This window comes from Hevea brasiliensis, chromosome 2 (assembly GCF_030052815.1).
Source record: "Hevea brasiliensis isolate MT/VB/25A 57/8 chromosome 2, ASM3005281v1, whole genome shotgun sequence".
Lineage (NCBI taxonomy): Eukaryota > Viridiplantae > Streptophyta > Magnoliopsida > Malpighiales > Euphorbiaceae > Hevea > Hevea brasiliensis.
This window is the reverse complement of record NC_079494.1, coordinates 116,450,066-116,468,844: the sequence shown is the minus strand read 5'-3', so window position 1 is coordinate 116,468,844 and position 18,779 is coordinate 116,450,066. Positions and strand designations below refer to the sequence as shown.

Here is an 18,779-nt window from a genome sequence, read left to right as displayed (position 1 = left end):
TGAAATAACTGGTTGCCCAGTTTAATAATATAAAAAAAACAAACAAAAGCTTAGGCAAGTCTTCAATCTTACATCATCATCCACTAGTGCAGAAGCTATCTGAATTAGTCATCTCTTAAACAAATTCCACTCTACAATATCCCAACCTCTCTTATCTCTGGTGAGACGTGAGAGGGTTAAAAAGAAAAAAAGGGGGAAAATCTACAATAAAAGAAAGAGCACCCAGTCTTTGGTCATACAATTGATCATTCTCAACTGTTAATCGAAAACCTGAAAAGTGACAATATGTTAACGCAAGATTTGGCTTTTGATGAGAACTCTGAAAGCAGTGGCAAAGTATCAAGAACAGCTCTTTTAAGCATCTTTAAGTTCTGAATTCGCTACCCCATCTAATACCATTTCTTGGTATCGGCATTCTTGACTGCAGAAGGCCTTTTCACCTCTGCAAAATTACCAAGGAAAAGAAGTTAGTCCAAGAAGAATTACAGTTTTAACATATCAAGTCACCCCATTATTATTGGAAAGATGAAATGAAAATGAGGTCTTTAAAATCTTGAAAAAACTACTTGTGACTGCTTGGTCTATCTAATTGAAACCAGTAATGTCATCAAGGAAGAGGGAAATGGCCCAACCTGTAAATGAAAATGTCATTTGTCTGTTCCAGATTCTTCTTGCATGTGGGACAGAAGCTGAGGAAACTCCTTGGGGCAGCGTTGGACTTACCTGATAAAGAACAATAATTCTCCAAAACACAATTGTCAAATATATGAGTGGTTTTTGGATTAGGACCATATGATATCACACACGTATAGTCCTCCGAGAGCTCTATCTCACTCATAGGTATACATCCTGTGAGCACCCGAGGAGAAGCATTTGTTTGGATTCCAGAATTTGTAGCCTCAGAAGCTGATAATTGACAATTCCTAGTTTTAATTCCAAAATCAGCTGGGGATTTTGGTGATTCAGTTGGAGAAAACATAAAATTTGCAACTGGAGGGACTTGGACTCTAAGACTGGATCCAAAAAAGACTATTCTGTTACTGGGCTTAGAGAAAGGGTTATTATTCATTTCACAGGGTTTTTCATCAATAAGTGCAACACCAATGCCTTTGGCGTCTAATTTGTCCCAAGAGTGTTGATTCTCTGAGAAAACTTTTGGGGATTTAAATTGGTTCATGTCAAACCAAAAGGGGTTTTTGAAGGGAGAGAAAGGTTTAGTAGAGTCAAGATCTGAGGTAGGAGTTATCACAGCCTCAGCTTCAGGAAGACCTTTTATTGTGAAAGCTTTGAACCTTGGAGAAGTAAAGAAAGATGAGTTGGTTTTGTATGGTTCTGGATGGGAGGTGATTGAGAGCTGTGATCAGTCATTAAAGCTTGCTTGCCGGTTACAGCTCTAGATCTATTCCTCAGCATAACTTCCAATGTATTAGATAATTCTCAGCACCTCAAAATCACTGCATGCGCAAGAGAAAAAAAAGAATTAGTTGCAGATTGAGCAAAAACAAAACAAAGAGTAATACATGCATATGCATAAAAGCACACCTGAAACATCATTGTAAATTGTTGCTAGTAATTGTCACAATTCACAAAAGCCACTTTACAGGTTTCGAAGTAGAACCCTATCCATCCCCAGAAACCATAAAAGGAAAAAGCAAAAATTTTCAAATAAAAAAGAAAACCTGACACCCACACTCACTCATGGGGAATTGAAATGCCTCCTAAATTTCTGCAGCCTCCATGACTGGAAGCTAAAAAGAAAAAATATGTTGTTCTCTCAAAGAAAAAATATGTTGTTCTCTCTATCTCCGTGTCTCTCGTTTTACTCTTTTCTTTTAATCCTTCAACAAGAACGAGAATCAGTTTCCATCAAAATAAGCCACATGCTACCCCAATGATCAGCAGGCAATATGAAGAAGGGCACTGCCATTTAGAGAGAAAAGAAGAAAATCTGTATGGACAAGAATGGCGGGGTTTCAGGCAGAAGCAGAGATGGTTAACTAAATTGTTCTGCAAATCCCATGAAGAATGGAAGAACGCGATAAGTTACTATCTCTCTCTCTCTCTCTCTCTCTCTCTCTCTCTCTCGCAATCAACTTTCACTTTCTGTTAGTGGGTTTTCGTTCTTGCCATCAGTTTCACTCTATTCACTTCCTCTTCATTCATTCTCAGCCCTTCACAGTTGCCAAGAATTTGCAACTTTGCAGAGGAACAGAGAAACAGAAAGAGAGAAAAATTATGAAATTAAAACAAGAGCCGTGCTGGGATGTTCGTTTTAAAGAGGGAAGAGGCAAGGAGGCCATTCCTGGAGTAGAACTAGTTGAGCTTTCTTTCGTCCAAAGAGATAATTCATTAAAACCTGTCAGCTGAAAGCAAAGAGGGGGCTTTTTTTTTTTTTGTTAATATTTTTTACTGAAAAAAATTAAGGGCTTTCCTCGTACGTTTGTTGTAACTTTCTTAGATCCGAGACCTGAAATGACGTCCTTAATTTACTCAATTTCATAGGAAAAAACTTACGATTAAACCCGTGTATAACATCTATTGAGATATATCATTAAATAATCTGCCAAATTATTTTATAAAAATCTAAGCATGGTTGATTTTATACTTAAAAATATAAATATATTTTAATGTGAGCCTCAAAATATATATATTATATTTTATTTAAAGGATATGAAAATTCTAGTTATTATATATTTCTCTTATTTAATTGTTTTTATTTTTATTTGATTATTTTGTGTTATAAATGCATTTTACTTTAACTTAAATTTTAATAGTGACGTAATTATGATATATTTTATATTCTTGTGTCTATAAAAAAATTTACCTATTAAAGAAAAAAAAAGAAACTCTTAAAGATATTTCATGAATATCACAATAGCATATAAACTATCATATTTATATGAAATTTATTTATTTATTTTATATATATTGATATATTTTATTTTTTAAAAATATAAGAAAAAGGTGTATTAACAATAATTTAATTATTTTTTATTTTTAAAAGATATAAAAGTAAAAAGATGTTAAATTTTAGTCTTTTTAATTACTAGTTGTGAGATTATCACATTTATATATGATGAATTCGCCACCAACTATTATTCGATTTATTAATTGTGAGGTCAATCTATTGATTCTGGTTTGATTGAATAATCTTCTCCTCTTATGAATATTTCTTATTTGGTTGCTACAATTAATTGAGATATTGTTCTCCCATAATTGGATAAATCTCAATTTTATTAATTATTTTATTTTATAGTAGTCACTAAATTAGAATTCGGTAGATTTTTTTTGTGAAACTCATGTATATTTTGTTTTAGCTTAATTTTAAATCATAAAAATTTTATTTATGTCAAATTAAAAATCTAAAAAAATAAATAAATTATATTTTCATACTACTTATTATATTTATTAATCTCTATTTTTAGATTAAAAAATAAAATAAAAAAATAAATTTCAATTAAACCCAGTAAAGATATAATTTTTTTATATAATTTATATAAAAATTTTATTAAATTTTGATATGGGCAATTATTAATAAAAAATAAAAAATAAATAATTTTATTAAAATAAATTAAATATAATGTTTAAATAAAATAATTAGTAAAGTTAAGTGATTATGGATAATTTATCCATCATAATTAGATTTCTGGCACCATCAATTAAGGCAGGGGCCCAAGCCCCAAACTCAACCTGCTTTCTTTAAATTCCTCATTAAAACATTCATTGATGGGTCCAAGTTGCCTGTTGCTGCTTCTGTGCCCTTTCTATTATTATTTTTATTATTATTTTTATTTTTATTTTTATTTTTTTTTTAAATTTGACCTGATTATTGTTGAATTTTTTTTATTTACAAAAATTTATTTAAAAAATAAAAAATTTAAAACACAATCAACAACAGTCCACTGACATATTTAGGCCACAACCTTAAGGTAATTTTTTATTTTTTATTTTTAAATATGACCGAATTAGTTAAGCTGTTAATTTTGATTGAATTCAAAATTGAAAAAAAAAAAAACTAAAATTGATTCCCTAAGTTATAGTTTCAGTCCTAAAAAAAAAAAAAGGGTTTCAGTCTAGTTTCAGAAATTATTAACCCATTCTAGCCCCATGTTGACCAAATCAATTCTGACTCAATTTTGATTATTGGTTATGGAGCAGATCGTGGCCGGCCTAGGTAGCTTGGCAAGGTCCCCACCACTATGACAAACAAAGGCCCCAGAGACCATAGTCATAATTAGACAATCTTACAACTAAACTCTTGTTTGATTAGGGATAAGGGTAAGTGACAATTATCACCTAAAAATCCTAATATAATATAAATTTATCACTAATATTGATATAATTGAATCCTATTTTAATTAGATTTGCTCTAGAAATCTAATATAATCTAAATACCCAATAGTTATATAAAAGGCTTGTTAAGCCTTCACAATTAGAAACATTGTTCTTTAGTCAATTTTATACTTCACTCAGTTCTATTTAAGTATTGAAGAGATCATTAAAATCAATCCATTCTATAATTTTTCTCTTATCTTTCAAATTTGAATACATACAAAAAATTCACGCACAACATCAAAAAATTTAACTTCGCAAAAAGTATATAAAAATAATTAATTTAATTTATATTATTAAATTAATTTTTCAAGAAGTAAATATTTTATTGTTTTTGCGCAAAAGAAATAATTTATTTAAGAGGGATCTTCTTTAATCGAAGTACTAATACTACTTAGAGGTCTGGAGGAAAATTGAAAAAAAAGACAGAATCACACCATCCCATTTTTATACTCTCCCATTTGTTCACTAACCTTCATCAAATGCACCACCAACCAAAGCTATCAAACTCATCATTTTTGCTCACAAAATCACTCCATTTTCCTTCTATTTTGGCCATCAACATGAACTGAAAGCACACCCAATCTAAACCCAAAAACTTTCCAATCCACGAAATTTATGGTCTAAAACTCTTCAAACCAAGTCTTAATAGCTAAGGACTTGTTTCAATTATTAGTTTCCTACTCTTCTTCGTGCAATGAGGCTAAGAAGATCCCATCCAGTCGTTGGAACAAGCTCCAAGAACCTCCACATGCAGTTATAAATCCTTGCTCCCCGAGACAAGTGCGGCGCATAAGAGGCTCCCAAAACATCTCTGGCCATATCACCAGGCAACCTCATCCAATTAAAGATCTCCTTCTGAGTTAATCTCATTCTCGATCTATCTTACAAACACTAACTAGGCAATACCATTTCTTCTGTTTGGGTGTGTTACAAACCCAATTTTGACAACATCAAATCTAGTGTTACACCCCTCCTCCTTATTATGAGTATTGGTTGGTGCTAATTTAAGGTGAAGCAACCATGCAATTGTGAACTCCGATTTTGAAGGTGCAACGAGGATTTGACGAGGTTAGGTGTCACGACCTAACCTATGGGCCGGACCGGCACTAGGATTTGGGCTAGCCTAAAGCCCCCAAGACTCTCAATAAGCCTAACTATTACTCAACTCAACTCTAAGGTCCATTTGAGCCAAATTTCAAGAATTTAATCGGATAGAGTCCGGTCATAAAATGGACTATTCAACAGGTAGTTTTTGACTCGCTCAACTTGTAAACACAATATATAATAAATTGGGGAGCTCAGCTCACCCTCCACATAATCAAAATATCATAACTCAAATGGGAGCTCAGCTCCCTTATCCAATCCCATCATGCATACAGTTAATAATTTTACAAGTCCAACATAACTTTTATAATCAGGCCCAAAATAAAAATAAGTACTTCTAACACATGCGAAGTCTAAAATTTAACTCAATTGTACAAAATACGTTAAATACTATTAATAGACCTGCGAAGAAGAAGAGCAGGTTAGCTACAATAAATAATCCTCCTGTAGCCTGAAAAAATAGATAAACAGGAGTGAGCGTTCGACTCAGAGAGTAAAATTCCAATTTTAATCATAATCTCTATAACTATCTAGAGTTAATGCACTCTGTGGAGTGAAATGCAACATCGTCATAATTTTTATATCACAATAGTAAAAAGGCAATTTGGAGCACTTACACACCCAATACTGTCAAGCAATATATATATGGGAGCCGATTCCCTATATAGCTCTCTTAATCCAACCTCTGCCAACTAGTGTCTCTCAAGCCGGACTTTCGCTTAATAAACCAAATGCGGGATCCCAACGAGTGTCTCTCAAGTCGTGTCTATCCCGAAGGACTGAGTCCTAGCGAGTGTCTCTCAAGCCGTGTCTACTCATCCTGTCCATATCCAATACCATATCACACGCACGCCAAATTACCACAAATAATATCTATGGCACTTCAACAATTATGAATGCAATATAAAATGTGCCTAGTGTTTAACTACATAGATACATATTTATAAGTGATGCATGGGCATACTTGAACATATAATAATATCGAAATTACAATTAAAATTAATATTTTACTCACAGACTTAACCAAAGTCACTGTGGCGGCTGGGCAGAGGAGGAAGGTAGTCCCGGCTCACCTGACAATTTCATAGCAATTATTTAATATATTTGGCTCGATACAAGCTTGGAAAAAATAAAAAATGTCCTAAGTCGTATCCAAAATTCGACAGAGTCACCCCTATATGTATGACCTACCCAACCTGCAAAAAGGCTTAAAACGCACTTCTATATCCACAAATCACACACCCACAACTCAATCACATCACATAGCCCCTTCTGGGCCCATCCAAACAGTCAACAATCATAATATGAAAAATTACAGTTTAGTCCTTATAATTAACCCTTTCGCAAAAACTATCCAAATGAACTCTAAAAATTCTAAAACTTTGCCCCGTTGTCCTTAGCAATATTGCTAAGCTAATGCAAAAGAAATTTTAATTTCGTAAGCTACCACGAATATTTTATAGATTTTTAATCAAATTCAAGCGCTAGATAATTAAGAAAAAGTAAGGTTCGGGTTTACTTATGCCGATTCCGACCCTGGGAATGCGCTTGGGATGTTTGAAAGGGTGGGGTAGCTAAAATCTTGACCCAATTCCAAGACTTTTAAACTTCGAAAATTTTCAAATAATTTTTTAAAATTTAAATAAAATAAAATATAAATAATTATCCATAAAATCATAAATTTAAAAATTAGGAGTGGTTTGTGATTAAGTTAAATAGAAACAAAGGGATGACAAAGGTTTGGTGAGGTTGGGTTTGTGACTGGGTTTGTGGATCTTTTCGGTGAGGCTCGATGTCGGACTGAGTGAACGGAGCAGAGAAGGAGGAGAGTGAGGGAGGGATGTGTAATGAGTTTTTTGGTGTTAGGGAAGATAATAAGTTGAGGTTGAAGGGTAGCTGGAGAGGGAGGGACAGTAGAGAGAGAAAACAGGGGAGAGAGAGATTAGAGAGAAAAATTTAGTAATAAAATATTATTTTTAATTATTTATTTTCTTTGATAAATGTAAAGAGAAAAAATATAATTTTTTAATATAATAGTTGACACATCAGCATAAAATATTTAAAAACAGATTAAAAAGGTTAGGGGAGATTTTGTATTATATAAGTTAAAGATCAAGGGGTTTTAAGTGACAAATTAAAATTTGATACTTTATTATTATATACCCTTAAGTTTAGGTACCGTATGTGTAACTTACCCTACATATAAACATATATGGAAATGGCTTCCGTAAAGCAATAATTCTGTGATCGAGGCATCTAATCTATCCACACCCAATTTTTCAAAAGTACACTTCTCAGGTCCCTTTAAAGCATCAATTCAATTCCTAGATAAGATGCTTGGTTAGTGGACAGGCACAATCATCTTCCTAAATTGAGAGAAATATCATGACTTTCCTTGAAGAATTCTAAGTGCATTTTTTTCTCTGTTTCTCCTATATGCTTCATGTCTTCATTGTGAAACTCATTTTTCGTCGATCTGGATTAGCTCCTCTGGATATCCATGAAGGCACCTACTTGTTGGATTGTGGGTTTTGAGCGCCATGTGGCGAAATCCAATTGGGGTATGAACAATTGAGAGGCTAATTGATTTGTTCTCTTTATCTAGGTGTTAAATCATAAATGACCCTACCATCTCCATCAAGCACGTGGAGGTGCCTTTCATGGTACTCATGACCTGCCAATCGGAAGGGTTTAGAGTTCAAATCCATATTTGCAGCTGCTCTGCAAATTACACAATCTGCCATCGAAGAGAGCCTAATCTTTTTGACCATTGAAAAAAGACACAGTTAGGCATTTTTGATATTTGAAGGTTTGAGCCCATCAAATAAGATGAGAAGCTTATTGAAGACAATTAGACGTGGGCGATGATTAAAAGTTATATGATATAACTAATAGGGAATAAAGAATTGAAACTCTCAGAAATCATAACAAGTATCATTTCCTCTCAATTTCAACCATGAAAGCTGCAAATGATTTATGTAGCTTCTCATGAGAGTTTTAAGTTTACTAATATTATTGTACAAGAAATAACAGATTAGAAGGGCTATCTAAGACAACTACAAAAATAAATTAAGCTCAGATGCCTCCAACCCATGAATCAGCAGACAGAACTAGTTGTTACAACTGTTGAGTCTATCATTGTTTGATTTTCCTATCATTTCTACTTCTCTTTCTAAATTCTCTCTTCTCCATGGAGTACTGCTTCTTAATTAACAAATTACACATTGCTGTTTTCACAGCTTCAGCGGCTGCTAAAAAAACATTCTCCTCAATTGACACACTTCCCTGCAACTTCTCTAGTAGTTTCTCTGCTCCAGGTAGTTCATCATCTCTCATCACAGTTAACTCATGGCCAACAGAATCAGGATTACTTTTCTTAAAACCAGAAAGAACCCTCACTCGAGCCAAAGAGTTGCAATCAGAACCACTCAATTTAGAGACACCAGTTACCATCCATAGTAATTCTGCATGAGAGCTACTCCCCAGGCTTGTAGGAATGAAGCTCTCTCCCATGATAGAAACCACCTATAAGAGTCACATCAGCAGGAAATAGAAAAACCTTATCTATGTCGTGTACTTCATGCTTATACATATATGCTCAGAATTTAATATTCAGATTCAGCCAAAGATTTTTCAAATTCATTGCAGATGGACATCAATGCAAATATCAAGTAAATGCGTCTCCAAGGAATTCAAAATTTTACAAACTAAAAAATAGCATCTATTCAGCTGTATAGATGGCAAAAAAGATGAGAGCTGAAGAACTGGACAAAGGAATCAGTGATGTCCATTAAGATTACTACACTAACACCAGAATGATAATTGAAATTTTAGGGTTTAGAATATATTTTATTGCTAATGGTACGTTAAAGTCATTACCATTTTTATTAAAAAAAACCCATTGTACTTCTTAGGATAAGCCTAATTAATAAAATGGATGAATGAAATTTTTTTTCCAGATTAATGGTATTATTTTCTAGCTCAAAATAAAAATATTAAAAATTGGCATTTAATCACAATTGGATTTAGGTGCACTAGTTCATGTTACTCCTTTCTGACTTGAGGTTTCAGAGTTCTATCTCCACTGATGCACATTTCATTTCAAAAATTTTTAATTTGGTAAATGTGACTTCTGGTTCTGCCGCAACTACCAGCAATGAACAGGCCTGACCGTCTCAATACTTGACCAGGCTGACCAGTTCATGGTTCAACCAGACAGTTACTGCTTCTTAGAAGGGTTCTCTTCTCTGGTTTAATAATAAACAGAACCAAAAAACCTGTCAGGTTACTAAGCTTTCCAGTGGAACCAGCCCATCTGGTCCAAGTTTTAAAATATCAGTTGTGATCCTTACCTTGATGACATTGAGAGTTCGGGAAGAAAGGTCACAGTGTAACAGCATTATTCCTTGCAAGCTAACATAAGATATGTGTAGATTAATACATTGAATCAACAGGCTTACATTTCAATAAAGAAAAAGGATTAAAAAGAAATGCAGAGTGCTTAGAAACTTGCCTTTGGATGGCCACTGCAATGAGATTACCATCTAGAATTATGCACAGATCAGAGACAGTAGAACAGCCCTCATCACTTCTATTGGACTCTAGAAGTCCTGCCTTCATTAAGTCAAAAGAAAAAAAAAAAAAAAAAAAAAAAAAAAAAGGAGGAGAGTAAAATAGCCAACCACCAGTGAAGGCAAGGAAGCTGGAGCTCCTAGTTTCAATTACTGTTTGATTTTCTTTCATTTAATAGAGAACAGAAACGGAGATAAGTCTCCATGGGAGTTCTGATAGTATCATCAACATTTCTTTAGTTGTGATGCAAACAAACACTCACCCCCTAATGGCTCCAAGCAAACAAACTGACCAATTATTCAACTTAAGAAATGCAAAAACAATTAAAAAAACCCACCCCATATTTATATTGACGTGGTCGACACGGTAACTTTGTAAAGGTAAATTTATATTTCAATTCTTATCTTAAATCCATTGACAATTGCAAGTAATGATACTTAGAAGCTGTAGGAGACGTTAATGAAACTATCAAGAACCTCAGGGAAAATTCTATAAAAAAAGACGTACCTTAGCACCAACTTCACAAGTATCAAGAAGAAACCCAGATGTAATATCCCACAAGCGAACCTGCACAGATGATGCCACTCAACTAATTAATCCACACTTTGCACATTAATAAGTGAAGGAATCTGATTCAAATCACACTAAGTTGCTATCTTGTGAATGCTCACTGTAGAATCACCACTGCCAGAAACAAGAAACCCCTGCGGGTAATCCATCGTGCAAATAAAGGCAAGGCAGGAGACAAACCTGTCAATTGATTAATGAAAAGAGATAAACATCAATCTCGTCACTAGAGAGAAGAAGTGGAATGTATTTAGCGAAAAAAGCAACATGCAAAATTCAAATATAGTTAACCAAAAGAGGCTGGCAAGTGGCAAGCCAAATCTAAGTTCCGTCCTGCAATACTTAACTAAGGCTCATCTTCAAAATGTTCCAATTCATAATAATGTGCACAGGTACAACACTAATGCAAGGAAAATATACAATAATAAAAAAAAATACTCACTCTGTATGACCAAGGCAAAAGCTTTGTATCTCATGAGCTCCATCTAAGGGCTTCTTTGGAAACACAGTAACCTGTCATGAGATTAATATGAAGTAAACTGATATAAAACCAAGCCAGATATTTGTCTTTTAATAGGTAATGAAAAGTTAACTTACACGAATCTTAAAGTCACGATCTGCACTAACGATAAACTGTCCATCTGGTGAAAATTCCTACATAATAATCCTGGATCAACTTGCTGGAGAAATAACTCTAGTTTCAAAGTGTCCAAATGGCCCACATGACTGAGACGAAGATGAAAGATCTATAATTGAGAATAACTCACCAGGCTAGTGATGATGCTGCAATAATGAGCAAGCAAAGGTGCAGCCTTTCTACTGACTAAAGATTCATTTCCTTCAAGCTCATGCAAATCCACAACCCAAACAACTCCAAACTTATCAGAAAAACAAACATACAACCCATCCTCGCTTATAGCAACTGCACTCACTCTTTTCTCTGAGCAACTGTTGCATTTACAACCAGCAGGAATATTTTTAACCAAAAATAATTTTGAAGTTTCAATGCATACAATGAGAATTTAATCTCAAAGAGCACAAATACAGATTGAGAAAGCCGCAATGGACTAAATCCATTTAGGAAACATTCATTAACAATGTTTAGCATGAGTAGCATTTCCTGATCAATTTTGAGATTCCGGTGGATGAATCAAACTTAATAAAGGACAAACCAGATTAAAATTTACGAAAATTAAAGCATTTCCATAGAATGAACCTGAGTGCAAACTATTAGAACATATAAAACAATTAAGTCCAACTTGGATTCGGAGAACTCACACGGAACTAACGCAGCGCCAAGAGTCGGTAGACCATATCTTGACAAGCTTATCATCAGCGGCTGATACAAGAAGCTTCCCATTTGCACTATAGCGAATAGCTCTTATTGAATCCTTATGAAAAGGCTGAGCAGAATCATCCACCAAAGATACCCCGCAACCCCCTCTAACATGAACACATACAATAAGGCAAAACGAGTCGTTTAAATTACAGTTAAAATCCTCGCAGTTCGAACGGGTAGGGACAAATGAATGACGATAGCAAGAGAAAATGAAAGATTGCCTACCGGAGGTCGAAGATGCGGAGGTCCGATCCGACGGCGACTGCGACGGAATTCTGGTTGGGATGAACACTAATCAAGGCCGGAGCCACCTCAATGTCTCTGTTGTTGTCTCCTGCTTCGACTTGAGTGTCGTCCATGCTCAAGTGCCAATGAAGGAAAGGTTGGTTTTAGGTTTTAGGGTTTTTGTCGCTCATCCAGATCAGGAGGTTTTAGCGTGCGGGCTTTTCGTAACACGTTTTGAATATATAACTGGCCTATCCCCTGAACCTGAAGCAGCCCAACGAGCTGATCTCTTGTATCACTAAAGATCGTTTCTTCCTCCAATTTTCCATTAATTGTTTGAAAATTTGACAAAAACACTTCTAAAAATAAATTATTTTTTTATTAGATTATGCCAAAACTAAAATTTAACATTTTTAATCCTACGTTAAACAAAAAAGAAAATAAATTGTTTTTTTTTTTTTTTTGTCCTAAAATCAAATAAGCATGATACTAATCAGAAGAAGCTGGAAGTTTGGGTATATTATATGTTTCATGTTTTTATATTATTGTGCAAGAAGGTATATATTAGGATTATGTTAATTTGTTCATTTCAAATATCCAGAAAGAAGTGAGGGAGGAGAAATGGGTGAAACAAAATGGTTCCACGTCCATCCTGTTACTAAATTTGATGTACTCCTCGTTGGTTAAACCGATTCGAGACCTTCAATGTTACCCTCGAAAAGGAAGTTTTTCAAACACCTAACATTGACCACTTTGACAGAAGTCGAAGGCAAGGATGACGACTCAAAAGCCAAAGAGAAAAAGTTACATTCCTCGTCTCCAAATAGGAGGGAAATTAATGCCTTGACAAGAACATAACTTTCACCACAAAACATAACATCTTCAGACCTATATTCGCAGCTGCGTACATCCAAGAATTGCACCACGGCACCGTGTCATAGGAGCAGCCTGTCGCCAAGTCGGTCTCTCACCCCCAAATGTCAAGATATCAACATCAGACATTGGCTTGATATACCAATTCCATCGATCAGGACCTATCACCCCTCCAATCACATATATGTCATCTCCCAACCCAGTCATTGCAAATCCAATCCTTCTCCGAAACTCAGATGCTGAAACCACTACTTTCCTTCTTTTTCCTTCCTGCTTGCAAATTAGTCCATGGCTCATCACATACAAGGCCCCATGAACAACTGCCATTGGACCTTGGAGCCAACCGTAATCCTCAACCATCCATCCAGACCCTGCATTGTCCAATACTTGCACTGTTGATAAGCCCTTGTGCAAGATGTGCACCTTTCCCCCAATAACTAGTCCAGAGCATGCTGAATTGTGACTGCGATGGAGATCTGGTATTGGGATCCACACATCTTTCTCTGGATCATACATTTCTGCTTGAGATATTGATTTTCGGCAGCTGGTGAAACCACCTGCAACAAGTATTTTTCCTTTCAAAACACAGCATGCAAACATCGCACGGGGTACAACCATGGATGCACGTGGAGCCCACTGTCGCAATACAGGGTCATATGACCACACTTCATCGGTTGCAAAGCTTCCATCCTGGTCACCGGTCAATGGGTCTACAGCATCACTTCCACCACCAAGCACATACAGTTTTCCAGCAGTGGAGACAACACCAAAGTGGGAAAGGTGTCTGATTTTTGAGGGCAGAACAGGAAGAGTAATCCAAAGGTCTCGAAGAGGGTCATAAAGCTGCCACAAATTCTCAGGATCAAAAGCACACACACATAGCAGATCTTCTGCTGAACCAACCTCCTGTCGGGCTTTAAACAACTCAGGACTATGTATAGCAGCCCGCCATGAACGAGAAACAAGCTCTAACTTGGGATGGAGGTAGAAGGGAACTCGTGCAATGCACCTGATAGCAATGGCATCTGGAAGACCTTCAATCAGTTCAGACATACTAATCACTGTTTCACCTTTTCCCAAATGATTCTTCACTGATAAATTTGTTGCTATGCTGATGGAAGTATTTGCAAAAGATATCTAATATAAAAGAATCAATTAGAATGGTTGAGTGAAAACGAAGTCATAGACTAGAAATTTCACAAGCAACTTATAAAGGTGCATCTGAATATTGTTAAGAACACAACTACTACATTTGTGTTTAGATGTCAATGAAAACACTTGGAAAAAAAAAATACTGGAAATACCCAATAGCCATCATTCCAACCAGCGCAAAGATCATAAGTTGATACTGTCACAAAAAGGACTATGAGAATACAATTATCTCATTTTACTCCATCTCAGACTTCTCTATTTATTTTTGACACTCTAGGTAAATCTGATTAACTAAAACTCTAACTGCAAAAACCAGGAGTCTAATGTCTTTTAGACAAGTGAAAACAATAGGAACAGAAAGGGACAAGTGAAAATGGCAACAACTAATCAAAATCCTTACCAATGTTTTTTAACGACCTCATTTCTGAATGCTCAAACTATCAAAATTAACAATGTTCTAGTCTCTTCATCTCACAATTCTCCACCTAAGAAAAGGAATAGAGGTGAGGTTCAATTTGATGGAGTTTTGGTGCCAAAGTACATTTGACTATGGGATCCATCACATAATTAAAGGTAAGTTCTATAAAACAGTGGTCAAGTCAGCTATATTGTATGGGAGTAAATGTTTGGGTATATAAGCTACAATATACCCACAAGATGATTGAGGTAAAAATCTTGATATTAAGATGGATGTCTAGTAACACAATAATGGATAACATTAGGAATGACTACATCCACCAGAGAGTGCACAAAGCACACATTGAGGATAAAAAGAGAGAGTCGATTAAGATAGTTTGGTCAGGTCCGACATATAGTATCGAATATCCAATTACGGAAGTGTGATAAGCTAGTGGTAGAAACTATAAAGAATGAGAAAGGAAAGGGAAAAAAAACTAAAATGACATTGAGGAAAGTAGTAATACAATTTTTGGATATTGACGCGAAATTGATTTCAAACAGAGTTGAATAACAAAAACAGATACATATAACCAACCTCAACTAATTGGATTAAAACTTAGTTGTTGTTGTTGTTGTTTAAGTTTATTCCTAGTCTTGACTCATCTTAGGCAATCAATTTTTTATGAAGGTAGCCTAGGATTAGTTTGTACCTTTACAATATTTAGATTTCTACAAAATAGAATTTCTATAGATACTGAATTTGAATCCTTTTCATTGCATGGAGCATTTATGAAAGGTTTCTCAAAACCTAAAAGATTTAAACAAATGTCTGCATTTCAAGGGAGAATTATGAACTCCAATTTCATCCATTTTGTACCAGGATGAAAATCTATAATTAGATGGAGCATTGAGATTTCACAAGGATAACAAATTAACTTCTTTCTTCTTCGAGTAGTAAATTTTATAGGTGAAGACTCAAGCATAAGTAAATCACCTCTTTGACAGAATGTCATACATAGAAATTAGAAAAAAAATCATTAAGTCAACCAATCAGTGATACAGTAGAATCTAAAAAAGACATTAACTATAGAAATGTAAAAGACCAACAGAATATCGAGATAGAAAAGGCCAATTTTTCTTCCTTAAAACTATCTTCCTTGTTTTAAGTGTAGGAACTTTGAGCAAAATCAACTTGTCTTCCTTCTCAAAAACATTATATAGCCATTTAAGTGTTAGATATATTTGTGACATTTAGATAATTACATGATATCTACAGCAGATAGTTTTACATGTAAAACTGTATCTAGTGTATTATATTCCACATTGGCTATAGTATTTCATGGAGATATTGGAATTCTGCTGAAGAAATGAAAACACTTCTAAAACTTCATCAATCTCAAATATATTATATAATCTTTTTGATCCGTTAATAAACAAACACCTAATGATTGATTAAAAGGCAAGACAATCAATATTTTAGAACAGCTTTATCCAAACGTCAATGAATGAATCAACAAACATCCCAAACTTTGAATTTTTATTCATAATTAATAACTTTAGAAAATATAAAAATAAATGTGAATAAACAACAACAATGGGATATAAGCCTCATGATCCAATCTTGATAATGTTCAGTCATCCAAAATTTCTATGAAACTTCTCTAACTCTGTCAACACCCTATAATTTCTAGATAAAAATCATTAGTTTTTCTCAATATCTTCTGAACTACCAAAAGTTCTACTACGAATGACAATGGGAATCTGGGTTATCAACGAAAAACAGAAGGGGAAAAAAAGCCTCTTGAGAGGGTGGAGTTGGTGAAGAAGATAAATCAGACTGCACAAATGAAAGAAAACAGGAATGGGAGAAAAGCAGCACAACCATACCTAATCCAAGTGTTCAAATATTAACATCTTTCAGGATTCAAATCCAATGTTAATTCACAGAATTACATTGAGATGAACACTTTGCAGGCAATCTTCTAAATCAAAATAAAACTACACAAGAGAGCTTGAATCCAAGCAAAATTTGCTTTCAAATTTCCAAGTAGTGTTTAAACCCCTTAATTCCACTTCACATATTTTATAAATTCCCATGTGAAATAACTTTCTAATGTCAGCCCACAACGAGAGTTTCATCAAAAATATTGAAGTTCAAAGTCAACACAGTAATGCTGTTAACCATCTTTATAACCAAGCACAAATCACCTAACTGCAGAAAGCAACAACCTAAATACCTAGCTGCACAAATGTGTATACATTGTGATTTGTGAAGCTGACGCATGAATTATATAAGGCCTCTTAATTTTCCCTAGCGATTAAATGTATACCTCCGGATACACAACAGCCAGAAATACAACAACCTAAGATGTTAGAGTTGCCATTTGCCATATATTCCTAAGTAGATTGATTCACAAACACACACAGGAGCATTGATCATAAAAATTCCACACACAATTTTGACACAAATAATACCTTGAGCATTTGAGGTAACAATTTCACTATGGAAATCCAGCATGAAACACAGCAAATCTCATATTCATATACATACATCTAAGATCAAATTATTTCTTAGAGTCTTATAACATAACCTCCTAAATTGACTGGAGAAACCCCAAAACCCCCCACAGATTAAAAAAAAAAAAAATGCTTTACAGTCTAACACATGCAAATCATCACCAAAACTCCAAACTTTCTAGTTAAATCCACACGCATTTCTAAACATTCAACGGAAAAACAATTTCCGTTAAATTCATAACAAAATCAAAACGCAAAGGCACCAAATTGAAATCAGAACACTGAAACTCAATCGCAAGAACGTAGAACACGACAACAAAAAAAACCGAAAAAATTCAGTTTTTTAACTTCCAACGCAAAACCCACTTCTAATTCAGCAAAATAAATAATGGGTATTCAATAATTTCACAATCTAATCAAAATTGGAAGCAATTGGCCATCAAAATTTGTGACAGAAGATTATGACCTCCGCCTTAAACAGGAAGAGAGAGAGAGAGAGAGAGAGAGAGAGAGAGAAAGTTTACCTTGAAAGCAATAGTATTGTCGGGGCTGTGTTGATTTATAGAGGTAAACAGAAGAAGAAAGTAGCGTAGGATTGCCAGGCAGAGAGAGAGAGTATTTAGAGAGCTGATGAGGAAAAGGCCCAGTTTTTAGTTTTTGTTTTTTGAAAGGTTAACAGAGGTGAGTTGGTAACGTGAATTTTAAGCGTTAAATAAGTCCTGTAATCTCTGCCTACAGAGCAGGGCAATTGGGATATTCCCTTACCCTTTCCCTTCACAGCAAGGGCATTTTCGTTAATTACGTACCCATGCGCGGTCGACACGTGATTGAAATGCAGTATGAAAACTTCCAATCTTCACAACTCGTTTATGACAAAAGTCGCTTCCTCTCAAGATTTCCCACATCTAATTAAATTAATTTACTTACCCTCATCTGATGATGGATTTATTTTCTATTCTACTAATTTCTAAAAAAATTAAATTAATTTTTTGATTTAGTTAAACAAATTACTTTTTAATCATTTTATTTTATTATATTTCTTTATTTATATTATAGTAGTTTTATGAAAATAAGATTATTGAGAAGTGATTCTAAATAATCTTATATAAGGTTGTGTTTAGTAGATTAAAAAATCAAAAATTAAGTGTGATCATTGAAAGTTTTAATGTAATTAGTAATTTAAGCCTCAATGTTAATATTTAATTTGATATAAATATTAATGAGATAAAAAATTAATATATTTATATATATATATATAAATGTGAGAAGATGGAACATTACATTTATCAAAAATATTATTTATTTTTTGGATTAATTATAATAATATTTTTATTATTTAAATTAATTTTAATATTTATATAAATTTAAATTTTATAAATTTAAAATTATTTATCTTACTTATATTTAACTTCAATTAAATATAAAATTTTATAAGAAGTGACTAATTAAAATAAGAAATTAACAAGTGAAAAATAAAAAAATATAATTAATTTATAATTTATATAATATATAAATGTAAAAAGTAGAGACATCAGGATTTGCCCAAAATATCATAGTAATTTAGTACTATAACAAAGAAGGATTAAATTTAATTGATTGTATAATTAAATATTAATTATACTAATAAGAAATTAATTTTAATTAAATATTTAAAACTAAGGTTATTTTAAAATAGATAGGATTTTTTTATTTTTAT

At 33.8% G+C, this 18,779-nt stretch overlaps 2 protein-coding genes and 1 pseudogene across 2 annotated transcripts; all 3 read right to left on the bottom strand.

Moving 5' to 3' along the window:
• LOC110664946 (FCS-Like Zinc finger 8-like) lies at positions 1-2,348 on the bottom strand (annotated as a pseudogene).
• A 6,004-nt stretch (positions 2,349-8,352) lies between these two features.
• On the bottom strand, positions 8,353-12,644 carry LOC110664943 (uncharacterized). Its single transcript, XM_021824860.2, has 10 exons — positions 12,143-12,644; positions 11,857-12,021; positions 11,346-11,526; positions 11,176-11,232; positions 11,021-11,091; positions 10,683-10,761; positions 10,519-10,578; positions 9,953-10,053; positions 9,792-9,852; positions 8,353-8,964 (listed from the first exon to the last, which is right to left on the bottom strand). The coding sequence occupies exons 1-10, from the start codon at positions 12,274-12,276 to the stop codon at positions 8,575-8,577; spliced, it is 1,299 nt and encodes a 432-aa protein (XP_021680552.2). The 5' UTR covers positions 12,277-12,644; the 3' UTR covers positions 8,353-8,574.
• A 120-nt stretch (positions 12,645-12,764) lies between these two features.
• LOC110664945 (F-box/kelch-repeat protein SKIP30) lies at positions 12,765-17,775 on the bottom strand. Its single transcript, XM_021824861.2, has 2 exons — positions 17,608-17,775; positions 12,765-14,152 (listed from the first exon to the last, which is right to left on the bottom strand). The coding sequence occupies exon 2, from the start codon at positions 14,066-14,068 to the stop codon at positions 13,031-13,033; it is 1,038 nt and encodes a 345-aa protein (XP_021680553.2). The 5' UTR covers positions 14,069-14,152; positions 17,608-17,775; the 3' UTR covers positions 12,765-13,030.
• Positions 17,776-18,779: the final 1,004 nt, after the last annotated feature.

Bases quoted from the DNA above. Each gene is read 5' to 3' on its own strand.
- LOC110664945 (XM_021824861.2), bottom strand. From the start codon at position 14,068: ATGTCTGAACTGATTGAAGGTCTTCCAGATGCCATTGCTATCAGGTGC.
- LOC110664943 (XM_021824860.2), bottom strand. From the start codon at position 12,276: ATGGACGACACTCAAGTCGAAGCAGGAGACAACAACAGAGACATTGAG. The intron at 10,054-10,518 runs GTACGTCTTTTT...GACTTAATGAAG, and splicing joins CTTGTGAAGTTGGTGCTAAG to GCAGGACTTCTAGAGTCCAA. The intron at 9,853-9,952 runs GCAAGTTTCTAA...ATCTTATGTTAG, and splicing joins ATTGCAGTGGCCATCCAAAG to CTTGCAAGGAATAATGCTGT.